At 39.4% G+C, this 17,387-nt stretch overlaps 1 protein-coding gene across 1 annotated transcript in view; it reads left to right on the forward strand.

Moving 5' to 3' along the window:
* mrps27 (mitochondrial ribosomal protein S27) overlaps positions 1-17,387 on the forward strand; it is a 71,119-nt gene that overhangs the window by 882 nt on the left and 52,850 nt on the right. Inside the window, exons 2-3 of the mRNA XM_052019188.1 lie at positions 8,428-8,508; positions 15,167-15,237. Of these exons, the coding sequence (XP_051875148.1) occupies positions 8,428-8,508; positions 15,167-15,237 (152 nt within the window). The remainder of the gene's footprint in view (positions 1-8,427; positions 8,509-15,166; positions 15,238-17,387) is intronic.

Consider the following 17,387-nt stretch of genomic DNA (forward strand, 5'->3'; position numbering starts at 1 on the left):
CTCAGTCTTTCTTCACAAATGCTGTCTGACCTGTTTTGTATTTCAGAATTTTGTTTTTATATTTGATTTCCAACATCTGGAGGTTATGCCAGCACATTGGGCCAAACAGTCTGTATCCTTGCTGTATTGCTCTAGGACTCTAAGCTGTTACACTAAGTCTGTAAAACTGACAGCCAGAACCGCAGTGGTATCAGTTTCTCCTCCAGTAAATTATTGCAATTGTTGAGGCATAGTCCAGAGAGCTTACCCCTGTCTGTCAGTTTCCAAAGTAGCTCTTAAGTGGTTCTCTAGTTCCTGATTGAAATTGTGTGATAACCAATTCAACTCATGCAATGCATATGGTGTTCCCTAATTTATCAATCATGTTATATCCAATTTGCATTACGGAAATGTGCACTGTGGAAGAATCACCTGTAGGATATTTTCAGCCTGGGAGACTGACCAGTGAATGCTGCAGGGATAAATGCCAGGGATCCAGCTGTTCACAATCAAAATCAGTGATTTGAATGAGGGGAATCAAGTGTAAATGATCCAGGTTTGATGATGATTCTAAACTAAATAGCTGGGTAGTGAAGATGCAGAGAGGCTGTTTGATGATATGGAAAGCTAAGTGAGTGGGGAAGGATATGGCAAATGGAAAACAAGGTGGAAAGATTTGAGGTTATCCAGGTTGGTAAGAAAAATACAAAGGTGAACAATAGAAAATAGTACAGCACTGGACAGGCTATTCAGCCCATGTTGTTGTGCTGGCCTTGATGCCAATCTATTACTGAAATGTCCTCTTCCTGTATATCATCCATATCCCTCCATTCCCTTCATATTTGGGAATCTATTCAAAAGGCCCCTTAAATGCCTCCAAACTGCCTGCTTCCATTACTACCCCCTGGTAACCCATTCCAGGCACCTACCACTCCCTGCATAATAAAAAGAAACTTGGCCCTCACATCACATTTAAACTTCTCCCCTCTAACTTTAAAAACCATGTTCTTCTGGTGTTTGACATTTCCACAATGGGGAAAAGATTGACTGTCTACCCTATCTATGCCTCTCAATTTTAACAACCTCTATCAGGTTTCCCCTCTGCTTCTGACACTCTAGGGAGAACAACCAAAGTTTATTTAACTTCTCCCAATTGCTTATACCCTCTAATCCAGGCAGCATCCTGGTGAACCCACAGCCTTTCCACAATCTCCACACACTCACTGTAATGGAGATACCAGAACTGTACACAATACAAGTGTGGTCCATCTAAAGTTTTATATAGCTGCAGCATGACTTTATTTACACAGCACAGTAACAGGCCCTTACGGCCCAACGAGCCCGCGCCACCCAATTACACCTACTAACCTGTACAGCTTTGTAATGCGGGAGGAAACTGGAGCACCCGGAGGAAACCCACGCAGTCACAGGGAGAATGTATAAACTCCTTATAGATAGAGGCTGGAATTGAACCCCAATCGCTGGTGCTGTAATAGTGTTATACTAACCACTACCATGCCGCCCAGATTGACCCCACACTTCCAGCCATGTTGCGCATGAACAGTTGGTTTATGTGTGGAGCATAGAGTGATGTAATTCCTTGTGCAACATTTGAAATAAAAATTAAAAAATGCAGACACTGAAAATCTTGCAATAAACAGAAAAATGTTGGAAAAGCTCAGCAGGTCAGGCAGCAACTGTGGAGAGGGACACAGAGTTAGTGTTTCAGGTCAAAGACACTTTCAGATCTGGGCAAGAGAGGAGGTAGTTTTAAGTTGCAGAGGAGTTGTTACTCTTATACTCAAGACCTCTGCCAATGAAGGCAAGCATGCCATACACCGCTTTTACCATTTCAGTGAACTATGGACTTGGACCCCAAGATCCTCCTGTACTTCAATGCTATTGGTAGGCCTACTTTCTCCTTTCATTTGACCTCCCAAAGTGCAACACCTCACATTTGCCTGGATCAAGTACCATCTGCCACTTCTCTACCCATATCTGTAACTGATCTACAGTGGCATGCAAAAGTTGGGGCACCCCAGTCAAAATTTCTGTTACTGTGAATAGCTAAGCAAGTAAAAGATGACCTGATTTCCAAAAGGCATAAAGTTAAATATGACACATTTTTAATATTTTAAGATTACTATTTTATTTCCATCTTTTGCAGTTTCAAAATAACAAAAAAGGAAAAGAACCCAAAGCAAAAGTTTGGGCACCCTGCATGGTCAGTACTTAGTCACACCCCCTTTGGCAAGTATCACAGCTTGTAAATGCTTTCTGTAGCCAGCTAGGAGTCTTTCAATTCTTGTTTGGGAGATTTTTGCCCATTCTTCCTTGCAAAAGCCTTCTAGTTCTGAGAGATTCTTGGGCAGTCTTGCATGCACTGCTCTTTTGAGGTCTGTCAACAGATTTGTGATGATGTTTAGGTTGGGGGACTGTGAGAGCCATGGCAAAACCTTCAGCTTGTGCCTCTTCAGTTAGTCCATTGTGGACTTTGAGGTGTTTAGGGTCGTTATCCTGTTGTAGAAGCCATCCTCTTCATCTTCTGCTCCCCCCCTTTTTTTTCCCCAGACAGTGTGATGTTTGCTTCCAGAATTTGCTGGTATTTAATTGAATTCATTCTTCCCTCTACCAAAACCATACAGCACAAAACAGGCCCTTCGGCCCACCATGTTGTGCTGTCCATCAAACCACCCTCACTATCTAACCCTTTCGTCCCACATATCCCTCTATCTCACATTCATCCATATGCCTATCCAACAAACTCTTGAACCTGTCCAATGTATCTGCCTCCACCACCACCCCAGGCAGTGCATTCCATGCACCAACCACTCTGAGTGAAAAACCTCCCCCTGACATCTCCCCTGAACCTCCCACCCATAACCTTGAAGCCATGCCCTCTTGTCTTGAGCATTGGTGCCCTGGGAAGGAGGCACTGACTGTCTATCTATTCCTCTCAATATTTTATATACCTCTTGTCTTCTCTCATCCTCCTCCTTTCCAGTGAATAAAGCCCTAGCACCTTAAGCCTCTCCTCATATTCCATACGCTCTAATCCAGGCAGCATCCTGGTAAATCTCCTCTGCACCCTCTCAAACACCTCCACGTCCTTACTATAATGCAGCAACCAGAACTGAACACAGTACTCTAAGTGTGGTCTAACTAGAGTTTTGTAAAGCTGCATCATCACTTCGCGGCTCTTAAACTCAGTCCCATGACTTATGAAAGCTAACATCCCATAGGCCTTCTTAACTGCTCTATCCACCTGTGAGGCAACTTTCAGTGAACTGTGAATATGAACCCCCAGATCCCTCTGCTCCTCTACACTGCCAAGTACCTTGCCATTTACCTTGTACTCTGCCCTGGAGTTTGTCCTTCCAAAGTGTACCACTTCACACTTCTCTGGATTGCACTCCATCTGCCACTTGTCAGCCCAGCTCTGCATCCTATCAATATCCCTCTGTAAGCTCCGACAGCCCTCCACACTATCCACAACACTGCCGATCTTAGTGTCGTCTGCAAACTGTGAAATGTTCCCCGTGCCACTGGCTGCAACACAATTGATCCACTCCCGTGCTTAACAGTTGGAGAGGTGTTCTCTTCATGAAATTTTGCACCCTTTTTTTCTCCAACCTTTCTTGCATCCTCACCACAAAATTCAGCATCAGAAGTTTGCAAAGGAACATCTAAACAATCCTGATGCATTTTGGAAACAAGTCCTATGGACTGATGAAGTTAAAATAGAACTTCATGACTGCAATAAACAAAGGTATGTTTGGAGAAAAAAGGGTGCAGAATTTCATGAAAAGAACACCTCTCCAACTGTTAAGCATGGGGGTGGATCGATCATGCTTTGGGATTGTGTTGCAGCCAGTGGCACAGGGAACATTTCACTGGTAGAGGGAAGAATGAATTCAATTAAATACCAGCAAATTCTGGAAGCAAACATCACACTGTCTGTAAAAAAAAAAGCTGAAGATGAAAAGAGGATGGCTTCTACAACAGGAATAATGATCCTAAACACACCTCAAAATCCACAATGGACTACCTGAAGAGGCACAAGCTGAAGGTTTTGCCATGGCCCTCACAGTCCCCCGACCTAAACATCATTCAAAATCTGTTGACAGACCTCAAAAGAGCAGTGCATGCAAGACTGCCCAAGAATCTCACAGAACTAGAAGCCTTTTACAAGGAAGAATGGGCAAAAATCCCCCAAACAAGAATTGAAAGACTCTTAGCTGGCTACAGAAAGCATTTACAAGCTGTGATACTTGCCAAAGGGGGTGTTACTAAGTACTGACCATGCAGAGTGCCCAAACTTTTGTTTCGGGCCCTTTTCCTTTTTTGTTATTTTGAAACTAAAAGGTGGAAACAAAAAAGTAATCTTGCTTAAAATATTGAAGAAATGTGTCATATTTAACTTTATGCCTTTTGGAAATCAAGTCATCTTTTACTCACTTAGCTATTCACTGTAACAGAAATTTTGACCGGGGTGCCCAAATTTTTGCATGCCACTGTATATCCTGCTGTATTCTTTGATAGTCCTTTACACTGTCCACAACTCCACCAATCTTGGTGTAATCTGCAAATTTACTAATCCACCTATTTACATTATCATCCAAATCATTGATACATATCATAAACCAAGGTCCCAGCACTAATCCTTGTAGAACACCATTGGTTACAGCCCTCCAGCCAGAATAACAGCCTTCCACCCCTACTTTGTCTTCTAATGGGTAAGCCAGTTCCAAATCCAAACTTGCAGTTCACCCTGGATTCCCTGCTTCTTCATCTTCATCTTCTGAATCAACCTACCATGAAGGACCTTATCAAATGCCTTACTAAGGTCCATGTAGATAATGTCCACCGCCTTGCCTTCATCAAGCTCATTTGTCACCTTCTCAAAAACTCAATCAAATTTGTAAGGCTTGACCTACCCCACACAAATCTATGCTGACTGTCCCCAAGCAGGATATGCCTTTCCAAATGCACATAAATCCTATCCCTAGGTATCCTCTCCAATAGCTTCCCTACCACTGATATGCAGCTCATTGGCCTATAATTACCTGGATTATCCCTATTTCCCTTCTTGAATAAAGGCTCAACATTTGCTATTCTCCAGTCCTCTAGGACCTTGCCTTTTTCAAGTGAGGACACACAGATTTTTGTCAAAGCCCCAGCAATCTCCTCACTTGCTTCTTTCAGTATTCTGGGATATATGGCATCAGGCCCTGGGGACTTAGCCACCTTAATAATTTTCAGAAGACCCAGCACTATCTCCTCAATCTCAAAATGTCCCAGCACAATAGCATGCCCCACTGTGTTTTCGCTATCCTCCAATTCCTTCTCCTCAGTAAATAGTGATGCAAAGTACTCATTTAGTGCCCAGCCATTTGCACAGACTCCAAGCACAAATTCCCTCCTTTATCCTTGAGTGGACCTACCCTCTCTTTAGTTATCTTTTTTTTTTCTTAATCTAAGTATAAACTTTGGGATTCTCCTTGATCCTACTCATCAATGACATTTCATGGCCCCTTTTGGCTTTCCTAATCACCTGCTTGAGCACTTTGTTGCTATCTGCATATTCCACAAGGGTCCAGTCTGATTTTAGCTTCCTAAATCTTACATATACTTCCTTTTTCATCCTTACTAAATTTAAGACCTCTTGGGTCATCCAAGGTTCCCTTACCTTACCACTCTTGTCCTTACTCCTTATCAGAACATACTGATCCTGAATTCTGATTAGCTGGTCTTTAAATAACTCCCACATGTCAGACAGGGACTTGTCCAACAGCAGCTGCTCCCAATCAATGCTCCTTAGCTCCTGTCTTATCCTGTTCTAGTTTGCCCTCCCCCAATTTAGTACCTTCCCAAAAGATTCAGTTATAACCTTATGAATAACTATCTTAAAACGTAATGAGTTGAGGTCACTATCCCCTAAATGTTCAGCCACTATCAGGTCTGTCATCTGCTCTAGCTTATTTCCCAAAACTAGGTCCAGTAAGTTCTCTTCTCTGTTTGGACTCTCCACATACAGTTTCAAGAACCCCTCTTGGATGCACTGAGGAAATCCTGCCCCATCTAAGCTTCTTGTATTAAGGAAGCTCCAGTCAATACTGGGGAAGTTGAAGTCTCCCAATCTTTTGTCAGTACTTGGGAAGTAAAAGTCCCCCAATCCTTTTAAAGATTGGAAGAAAGATAGGTTTTCAGAGGGACCTGGCATCCTTGTATACATCACTGGAAATTAATACACAGATTTAGGGACCAAATGCTGCAATAGCCTACATTGCAAAAGCGTTTTGAGTAGAGGAATAGAGACGTTTTAGTTCAATTATATGGAGTCCTAGTGAGACTGCATCTGGAATTTTGTTTGTATAGGTCTAATCTCCTTGAGCAAGGATATATTTGCAGTTGAGAGAATTGATGAGACTAATTGCTGGGATCTTGAATTTTTTTTGTATGAGAGATTGAGCCAACTAGGCATGTATTCTCTTGAATTTTGAAGATTGACAGGTGATCTCACTGAAACATGAAGTTCTTCCGGAGCTTGACAAGATAGATGTAGAATTGATGTTTACCCTGGGTGACATTAACAAAAAACTGCAGACGTTGGAAATCTTAAATAACAACAAAAAATGCTGGAAATAGTCAGCAAGTCAGGCCGTATCTGTGGGGAGAGAAACCAAGCTGATGCTTCAGGTCAAAAACCCTTCCTCAGAACTGGGAAGCAGACAAAGGAAGCTGCTGAGCTAGAGTTCCCTGCTGATGAATTTAACCTTGGCCTGCTTCTCTTCATCTACATACGGTTCTCTTCTGGTATCATCTGAACACATAGCATTAAGACCCACATGTATGCTGGCAAACTCACCATTTCTTGAAACCATTTATTGCCTTTGTTAGATGAAACTTGCCTAATGTTGTCCCGGACGAGCCACGTATTCCTTCAATGAAACATTCTTGTTTTATATTTTTTTCATTTTATTGTAACAGCAAAGAAGGAGATCATTTTGCCTATTGGTGGCAACTCTCAAAGCATTCCTATCAGTCGCATTTTCTCATTTATTTCCCCATAACCTATTCTCTCTCACAAGCCCATCAACTCCCCTCTGATTCTCCTGTCGTCCACATACACTAAGGAAAATTTGGCATCATTAATTAACCTACCAAAAGGTCATTTGGATGTGGGAGGAATCCAGAGCGCTCAATGGAAACCCACAAGGTCATAGCAAGAGCACGTACACTCCACGTGGACAGCATCCAAGATCAGGATCGAACATGGGTTCCTGGAGCTGTGCAGCAGGAGCATTAACTGCTGTACTACTTTGAATGCTGAAGCTGTTGTCATTTTAGTGCTGTCAGGAAATGATTCTTTCTGGTAATTATATCACTTAGAAGCTAATTGTTTGCAACATCTCTGTATTATTTAGCCCAATCTGAGTTTACAACTCCTTATTCTCTCCATCACACCATAACATTGACTATCTGCTGTTGAAACACTTGTCTGTGCCTTTAACAACTACAGTAATGACTTTCAGTACCCTTCTGTACTGCCTCCCCCATTTCACATACTTATGTGTCTCATAAGGTGACAGCCAGACATGTGAATTATCAGTAATAAGCAACAAATGCTGATAGATATGTATGTGGTGGCTACATTGAACATTTGCATTTTCTCCTGAGGGAACATGCTGGAGGCCCAAACTCTTGAGATTGGCTTATTTCTGAAATTTCTAACCATTGAGCTTAATTTGAACGGGCAATCAGACAGATAACAAATCATTAAGCTTTCTTAGAAGAAAGAGTGACACAGAATGTAATGCTTTGTGATTTGCTCTCAAATGCTCACAAAGACTTTTTTTTAGACTTATTAGAAGACCATTCTTAGCTGAAAGATATCTAAAATTGCTCTAATCAGAGCTAAGATTGCTTAATTAATATATAGTTTATGAACCCAGTTCTATCAGGACAGAGTGTGAGTATTTAATTTGGATAAATGTGGACTTTGAGATCATAATGAAGAGTAGAGGTTCTGTCAACATGGGTAGATTAGTTGAGCTGGCTAGATGGGCCGGAGAAATCAGTACTCTTCATTAAAATGTAGAATTAAGGTTGATGCCAGGTAGTGTTTTCTGCAGAGTTATTGATTTCTGGTGTGGGATAGCAAGAGGTGCTGTGGGTGTGACTGGCTGCAATGTTCAATAGGGTCTCCTGGTGGTGATCGGCTTGTGGCAAGGAGAGGAATATGTTTGATGTTTCTTATAACCAGTTATAGGAATGAGGGAGGGGAAGGTAATAGAGGTGAGGTGGGTGGAATAAAGTGCTGATGGAAGGTTTGAATGATTTGGTTGTGCTGTGCTTGAAATGCATTGGCTTGATGTAATAGCTGGTCTTTTCCTGTCTTTTTTTCTCATGTTCTTATGGTGGGATTTACTAATATTTTTCTTCTAGTTGCCAGAAGGTGCCTGTTGTCTGCAGCTTATTTGGATAGTAAGAAATGGGACCAGAGAAAGAAAGATCCTCAGAGCCTGGGTAAGTAAACAAAAAGTCATTGGGAATGTATGTTGTACCATTTTGTAGGATCTTGCTTCTACAGTTTAATTGAGGCTCTGTGAGAAGTGTTGTATATCGAGGGTATTTGGGGATGAGCAGTAAATGATGGGCTTCCCAGAATACCCACAACTGAAAAATAAATATATTTTAAAAAATCCCTGATAACTTTCCCTCAGTTGTACAATGCTTAGATGTCATCATTCACATTCTTCTTCGTTGGAGATTTTGTATTCTTATCTACTTCTGTGTTACAGGATGCATCCAAGTAACACTAAGACACCGAAAATGCTATATTGGCCCAGTTAAATTTCCCCTGCTATTGCAGGCCTCAAAATACAACACAGAAACAGGCCCTTCAGCCCACAATGACCATGCCAACCATCGAACTTGTCTATACCAGTCCCATTTCCCCACAAGGAAGGAAATACAAATGACAAAGGATAAAAGAAATTTGCATTTATAAGTTAACAAATTCCTAGGCACCTGGCATTGGTAAAATATTTTGTGAAGTTCTTTTTTTTGGATAATAAGGTTCAAAACACTTGTTTATTTACTATAAAATATTTTACTGCTGAAGGATGATGTGACTGGCTTTTGTTTTTCCACGCCAAGTAGGTTTCTTTTTGGAATGTGAAATTACTATCTATTATCCTATGAGGATGTCAACACTCATTACCCCAAAACAATCTGATCTTTTTCCATTGCAAAGCTTTTTATACGTTTTCCAATTAGGCAAGTGCATGCAATTGAGCTAAAATCCTCTACTTTCTAAAATGGAATTACTTTTACCATTCTGTCCAAATTGAGTTGTGCCTTTTGTCATTCTCATGACAATTTTTTCAGTGCTGTTTCTGCCGGATCTCAATTATAATAAACTGGTGATATAAAGCCTTTTGATCGAGGGCAATAAAATATGCGTTTTGTTAAAATTCTATAAATGTCAGATTAACGGTATTCACTTTTTAATTATCAGTGTTTCCAATCCCTGTTCCAGCTGTTTCATGACTGTCAAAATTAGTACAGTCTTATATAGCCTGAAGCTAAAGCTTCACTGAAGGAAGGTCAGAAATGAAAATATCTTTTTATTGAAAATATTCATTTTATTTGACATCAGGTGATTTTGTCCTTTTAAAATGCTGATGGCAATGAAAGTTTTCATAATTTCATAGATTCTTATGCGAAGTAATAATATAGACTTTTCATATAGAAAACAATGTAAATCTGATGCTTCAGTTATTTTGTGCAAATTTCCATAATGTAGGGTTGATGCTCATTATGGAGCTGTCATAAGGGAAATAAAATCTGAAAAGATTGCATCTGGTTATTGCATGTCTGTTATCACAACTTCATTCTTCTATAAATTTGGTATAGGATAAACTTTTTAATTAAAATAATAATTACTTTTAATTATATTCCAAGCTGCATTATAAATGACCAACTATTGCTGATTCTAGTTGAAATATTACAGAAAGCATTTAGAATATGCATGTCAAATTGCAAATTGTAGTCAAATGTAATCAACACAACTGACTTTATATAAGCAATACTTGTAGTTTCATCCCATTATTTAAAAGGCTTGGAGACGTTCTCTCTTCAGTTTATACTTCTTGTACTGCTAAAGTTATGCACAGGAAGTGTTTGAGAAGCAAATTATACCCGAGTGCGAAATTACTTGAAACTGGGTTCCAGAATGAAGAAAATTTTCTTTGATCTAAAGAATGTTCATTTAAAATATCTGCATTAATTTTTTTTAAAGTGTAGAATCAATGGCAGGTTTCTTCACCCCTAATAACTTTTTTTCTGATTGGTTACATTCTAATTTTATTATTTACAGAATTTTATTCAATATTTCATTCTCCATCAAAGCTCAAATAGAACATAGAACACCAACAGTACAGCACAGAACAGGCCCTTTGGCCCACAATGTTGTGCCGACATAGCTATTCCCTCCTCCCTACAGAATGCCCATATCCCTCTTTTTTCCTCTCATTCATGTGCCTATCCAAGCCCCTCTTAAAAGCCCCAAATGAATTTGCCTCCACCACCCTATGTATCAGGCAATGCATTCCAGGCATCCACCACCCTCTCAGTAAAAAAAACAAACCCCTCACGTCTGTTCTGAGCCTACCCCCTCACCTTAAATACATGCCCTCTGGTATTGGATTGCTCAATAATGGGAAAAAGATGTTGCTTGTCCACCCTATCTATGCCCCTCATAATTTTATACACTTCCAACACATCACCCCTCAGCCTCTGCTGCTCCAGAGAGGGCATGAAGGAAAACTTTTGATAGTCATTGATAGTTTAAATATTTGTTGATTATCATTTGCTCCTGGGAATAAAATTGCACAGAGATAACCTGTTTTAGACCAGAATGAGAAGGATGCTTCATTTAAAATGTCTGCACCTAGTTTCTCTCCTATTGATACTTGGTGCTTTTGGTATATTTATACCCCTCTGTAAACTCAACCAGTCTGCTGTCCCCCTGCTCTTCCATCACATCCATCTTCTTGCTGCAGCTAAGAGCTGCTTTTTCTTTGTGGACCTCACCCCTGACCCTTCTATTGCTGCAATCTTCTGCACCATCTAAAACCTTTCATTCCTTTCAAGATCTTGAACATGTTATCACTGCCTAAGTCCAAGCCTCTTTCTTTTTCAGAACCTTTATTTGAAGTCTCTAATTAAGTTTCTGAGCATGCCAGAGAACTGAACTGACCAATAGAAAAATGAACATAGCACTGTATCTCATTCTTCTCTGAGGATTCCAGCCTCTGACATGTTTGGGCATACCATCCTCGTCCAATGTTATTCCTCTGTTTTCCAGCTGTTTTGGGTTGCCCTCACTAGGTATAACCACAATTTTATTATAGTGGTTTATCTTGTTGGTCCAGTGACATTATTTCCAGGATCCTTTTACTCATGTTGATATTGTCTCTCAGTGATTTTATCTAAAAACAGGACATAAATTTTCATATATGTACTGAACATATCTGGTCAACTCATCACCATCTCTCTTGATCCTTGCACTAACTCTAATTTGTCATACTGCTTATCTAGCACCCGGTATTTAAGTTCCTCCAGCATTGGAAAGATTGAATTCATTGTCTTTGATTTCTGTCTTGGATCTTTGATCATATGCTTGCTCCCTGGGCATTAGATTATGGTTGAACCTCTGCATCAACTCCATTTTTGTCACCCTGTTCCCTGAGTGGCAAATCTATCAATGTCAGCCTTAATATATTTATTCACTGAGCATCCGTTGCACTCTAGGGTAAAGAACGGTAATGGTTTGCAAACCTCCTTGTCTCAGTCGAAAATCACTGACTGCATATCATGAGATTTTGTCCCCAGTTTCTAGAATCTGCTGATTGGATACAGCCTCGCAGCATCTGCCCTGTTAGGCTCTCTTAACAAATGTTCTGTGCTTCACTGAGATTGCTTCTCATTTTTCCTAATTCCAGAAAGCCAGACTCACTGGCATTAATCTTGAGTCAGCAGGAGTTCTTAGGTTAATATGAAGGGTGTTCCACAGCATTGTCCACACCCGAGTGCATTGCCTTTTCAGATTGGATTGCCAGAGGATAGGTGTAATTTTTATGAAGTCCTAGTCTCTACTGAGTGATACAGTTGGTTATACTGTGTAGATTCAGTTATAGTTGATTTTTTTTTCACTTAGGAATTCATTGGTAGTTGACCTTGTTGCCAATTCATTTTTGTAATAGCTCCCAATGTGGTTTGCAGCATCTGTGGCTTGATGTCTGATTTTCATGTTTACCCACTTTGCATAGTCAGTGAAAGGCAAATTTAAACTGTTATTCTTCAAATAGAAATATGGTCAATATACAATGGTAGGCAGCTTTAAGTTTTTTCTTTAGCCCATGCTTGTATTGTTGCTGGAGATTCATTCAAGAGTGCTGTTGATGTGTAAGTATTGTACCATATTGACTTGAACTGTGGGGAAAAAAAAATTCCCATGCTGTAATTATGAGGGACATAGGTAGGGTGGATATTGAGAATCTTTTCCCCATAATGGAGATGTCTGAAACCAGACAGCATTTGTTTAAAGTGAGACATTGAAGAGGAAAGATTTTTTTCATCCAGAGGATGGTTGCAATCTGGAACCCACTAACTGAGAAGGTGGTGGAGATAGGTACTCTCAAGATATTTAAAATGTATCTGGACAAACATAAATCGCCAAGGCTTAAAGGTTGCAGACCAACTGCTGGTGAATTGGATTAGTACACATGGATTCTTGATGGTTAGCATGGACATGGTGGGCCAAAGGACCTGTTTCAGTGCTGTATGACTCTATGACTCTAATATTATTTAATCTTGCATTACACAGAATTGGCCCAGTTGGTCTGTGCTGATGTTGTATGTACTGTTCAGCTTCCTCTCACTCCACTCAGTTTTCTCTTTCTTGCTCCCTCATAATTCCTTTTATCATGTTTCCCCTTAAACAGAGGTGAACCCAGGGATTATGCATTATATTTGTTGAGTATCATGAAAGTGCATTGTTATAAGATTTCTTTATTAGTCACATGTACATCAAAACGCACAGTGAAGTGCATCTTTTGCGTAGGGTGTTCTGGGGGCTGCCCACAAGTGTTGCCACACTTCTGGCGCCAACATCGCATGCCCATAACTTCCTAACCCATAGGTCTTTGGAATGTGGGAGGAAACTGGAGCACCCGGAGGAAACCCACGCAGTCACGGGGAGAACGTACAAACTCCTTACAGACAGCAGCCAGAATTGAACCCGAGTTGCTGGCGCTGTAATAGCGTTACATTAACCGCTACACTACCATGCCACCCCTTTAATAAGACCTTAGACTTTATACTGGAACTTTTCATTTTCTGCTTTGGAGTGTTTTGGTCATTGGTCAGTTTCTGCTGATCTGACAAGAGGAAGTTGTGCTCTGCCCATGAAACACTGGAAATTAGATGCTTTGTTCCCACTCAGTTCCCATCAGCAAGATGAGAGCTGGAGATGAAATTATGGAGATATTTACTCATTATTTCACAATAGTGAAAGATTTCTCAAGGGATATTTTTATATTGGAACTTCAAGTATAAAGATTATTAAGTGATCAAAACTACACTTAAAGATTTGATCTATAAAACTTTATAAATATACATAGCTATAATAAAATTTGCAACATTATAACAAGGTTCTCAAATTGAAATGTAACTTCCAAGATTTAAAATCCAAGAATGTAAAAGTTCCAGGAGAATAGGAAGGCTGAATATTTGAATAATTTAGAATCTCCTTGAAAGCCAGTAATCAAGTGTTCATAATTTTACTCACTCTTACAATGTGCACAGTAATTTGCATTAAAGTAATGCAGTTGAATAATATTAATTTTAAAAGGATTCCTGGAAATTTGTGGAGAAATTTAATTATTTTAATAGCTTTTAATGGATTAGTAAACAAATGTATGAAGCATATCTTAATTGAACTGGCTGAATAATATGGGAATGGTGTACAGACGACTCCCACGTTAAGGCTGTTTGGTTAATGGAAATTCGCCCTTATAGAATTCACAAATCACTACCCAAATATTTGAGACACAGAATAAAATTTGCTGTTACAGAATTTATATGAAAAAGTAAATAAATAAACACTATTTTGTTTAATTCGCACAACTTTTTTTTCAATTTGTGTTTTTTGACGCATGTGCAAATGATACAGCATTTATGAAAAATTTCGATATGGACAGTTTTCTAGGAATGCAAACCCCACCCCATAATGTCGGGGTTGTCTGATATTTAGATGAAGTTTGAAGTGGTCGAATACAACAGCAGGTGGCAGTGTAGGTTTCTTCCCAGAGGATTTTTTAATTACATCTCAGTTTTTATTATTTAAAAATATATATGGCTTAGGTCACTGCTATGTGCCAAAATGTGCTGCAGAGCTGATTTGTATTGCCAATCCCCTTTGTTCTAATAATCATCAAAGAACCATGCCCTTTTCCCCAAGAATTTCTAGCCTAATCTGGAATGTAATAATTGATTTTTTAAAGAAAATCTTTTCGGTTTACTTGCATCTTTATGCATTTTAATTTTGAAAGTTGATTGCAAGAAAATAAAACAGCAGTTTCTGAAAGATATTTTTGAAAAGGTTGATGCATAGAGTTACTTCAGGCTTGTATTGAAAATTATTCATTATCTTTTAAGAACTGTACAACGTGAATATGAGGGAGAACAGATAAATGTTCTGAACAATATTTTATAACCTTGATGGAATATTGACTGACTGAGTACTTTGGCTGATGAGAACTGATGAGTTTTTTCAATGGCTAGCTCATTAGAAGCAAATGCCTTTTGTAAATAGGATTGAGCAGAAAATAAAGGTCAAGGACTGAGTCTTCCATTTAGGTTTAAAAATCTCTTAAACTGCAGTGAAATTACCTGTTAAATAATTTAAGTGTTTAAGATAGGTTTTTCAATAGGTTACAGTGGATTTAATAAATATTTTGCAAGTAATTTTATGCAAAAACAGTAACTGAGTTCCTGCTGGAAAACAAAAGGCTAATGCACTAGTTTCTTTGTAGAAAAAGAATCTTTCTTCTATTTTGATGTGATTAGGAATATCCAATGAAAAAATACATAATTAAGCATTGTTTTTTTTAATCAGCTGAATTAGCTGGACAAATGGACATGACATACGAAAAGAAACTTCCTGTCAGCTCCTTAACTATAGCACGGGTAAGACTATAAAAGCATGATCCATATATTTTTAATAGTCAAGTGTAATACCTTTGTTGTAAAGGGGGCTAGTTAATATTTACTCTAAAATAATCTCTGATTCCAGTTTCTAAAAGATCAAGTATTATGCCTTAATTATATAAGCTAATTGAAAGACTGTAATCTGTATTCGTAATACTTGTGGAGCAATGCTATTAATAGACTTTTTAGTATTGTATGCTTCTGGGGTGAAATATTTGGAGTAAATTTTGTAATATTTATTTGTAATATTGGTGGTAAAAAAGAGGGGGAATGATGCATTGAAACTATTTGGTATTTTGACTGGCCATGTGCAGTCATGAATTGTGCTTACATATAAAGCACGTTTTGCAGGCCACGTATGAATCAAATGAGAGTGAGCCGGATAATGCTGACCAAAGCTCACATCTTGTGGTCACCCTGACAGTACTGAACTTTTGCTGCTGCACGGCTCCCAATAAGCTGTCAGCATCAACACCACAGGGCATGAGCAGGAACTAGGTAATGGGGCATAGTTTACTAGACTAACTAGGTCATAGTTCAGAAAGTAAGGTCCCATCCACTCACCGCACCAATGGGCCGAAAAGAGCTTGCGATCAGAGATATTTGGAAATGGTTGAAAAGAAAAATAAATAAAATTAAATTTTTGCTCATTTAAACTGTTGATTTAAAACACAAATTGCAAATAATTAATTAAGTTCATTAATGTATTGATATATAAAAATAGTTAAGCTTAACTTTTAGATGAAGCTCAGTGGTTAGATGAGTCAGCCATGGACAGCACAATGGTGAGGGGCCAGACTGCGGTGCATCTGACCTTTTGGCTCAGCACCTTGTGGACGTAATGATGAGTCTAGTGACAGAACAGCAGGGTAGATATGAACACATGCTGCGCTGTGCAGGAGAAGATGCCTGGAATCCACTGTCATGTGCTCTTCAACCAACCACCAGTTCTCTATTGAACTTGGTGGCCCATTATTACAACTGTCTTGGAGAAATTAGACTATTTTGTTCCAAGGCACTGCTTTCATTGGGCATTCTCAAATAAACAAGGTTTTAATACCTGAAATAAAAAAACCTGCAGATACTGGAATCTTAAATAAAGACAGAAAATGCTGGAAGCATTCAGTAGGCCAGGCAACATATATGGAAAGAGATAGTTAATGTTTCAAGTTGAAAACCCTTCATCAGAAATGGGAAGGAGAGAAAACAGCAGAGAGAGAGAGAGGCAGGAGGGAAGGATAGGACAAAGGGAAAATCTGATAGGTTGGCCGTTGAGATATGTTTTAATGGATTAATGGGAGTTGTTATTGGTTATTTAAAAAAAAGAAGCAAAGAAGAATAATGTGTTGCAAATAATAGGAATGGGATATCCCAACAAGTCAGGGTGTTGAGGTGGACAAAGATGGATAAATCCCCAGGGCCTGACCAATTGTAGCCTAGGATGTTATGGGAAGCAATGGGAAGAAATTGCAGAAACCCTTACAGAGATTTTTATTTCTTTGTTAGCCATGAGTGTGGTATCAGAAGACTGGAGTGTGGCTAATGTTGTGCCTTTATTGATGAAGGGCTGCAAGGATAAGCCAGCGTACATCAGTGATGGGAAAATTACTCGAGGGGATTCTGAGAGACAGGATCTCTCTGCTTTTGGAAAGGCAAGTACTGATTAGGAATAGTCAGCATGGCTTTGTGCGAGGGAAATTGTGTCTCATGAATTAGATAGAGTTTTTTGAAGAGGCGACAAAGAGCATTGACGAGGGCAGGGAGATGGACATTGTCCACATGGACTTTAGCAAGGACTTTGACAAGGTTCTGCATCGTAGGGTGATTGAGAACATTAGATCACATGTGGTCCAAGGTGGGCTAGCAAATTGGATATAATACTAATTTGGTGGAAGGAATCAGAGTGTGGTAGTGGAGGGTTGTTTTTTAGATTGGAGGCCTGTGACCAGTGGTGTGCCTTAGGGATTGGTGCTGAGTCCCCATTTGTTTGTCGTCCATGTTAACGATTTGTATGAGAATGTAGGTGGCATGATAATGGCTGGGCCCATGGGGAGAGTTGTGGAACAGAGAGACCAGGGGTACAAGTACATTGTTCCTTGAAAGTGGTGACACAGTTAGACAGGATGGTG

Source organism: Pristis pectinata, chromosome 7 (assembly GCF_009764475.1).
Source record: "Pristis pectinata isolate sPriPec2 chromosome 7, sPriPec2.1.pri, whole genome shotgun sequence".
Lineage (NCBI taxonomy): Eukaryota > Metazoa > Chordata > Chondrichthyes > Rhinopristiformes > Pristidae > Pristis > Pristis pectinata.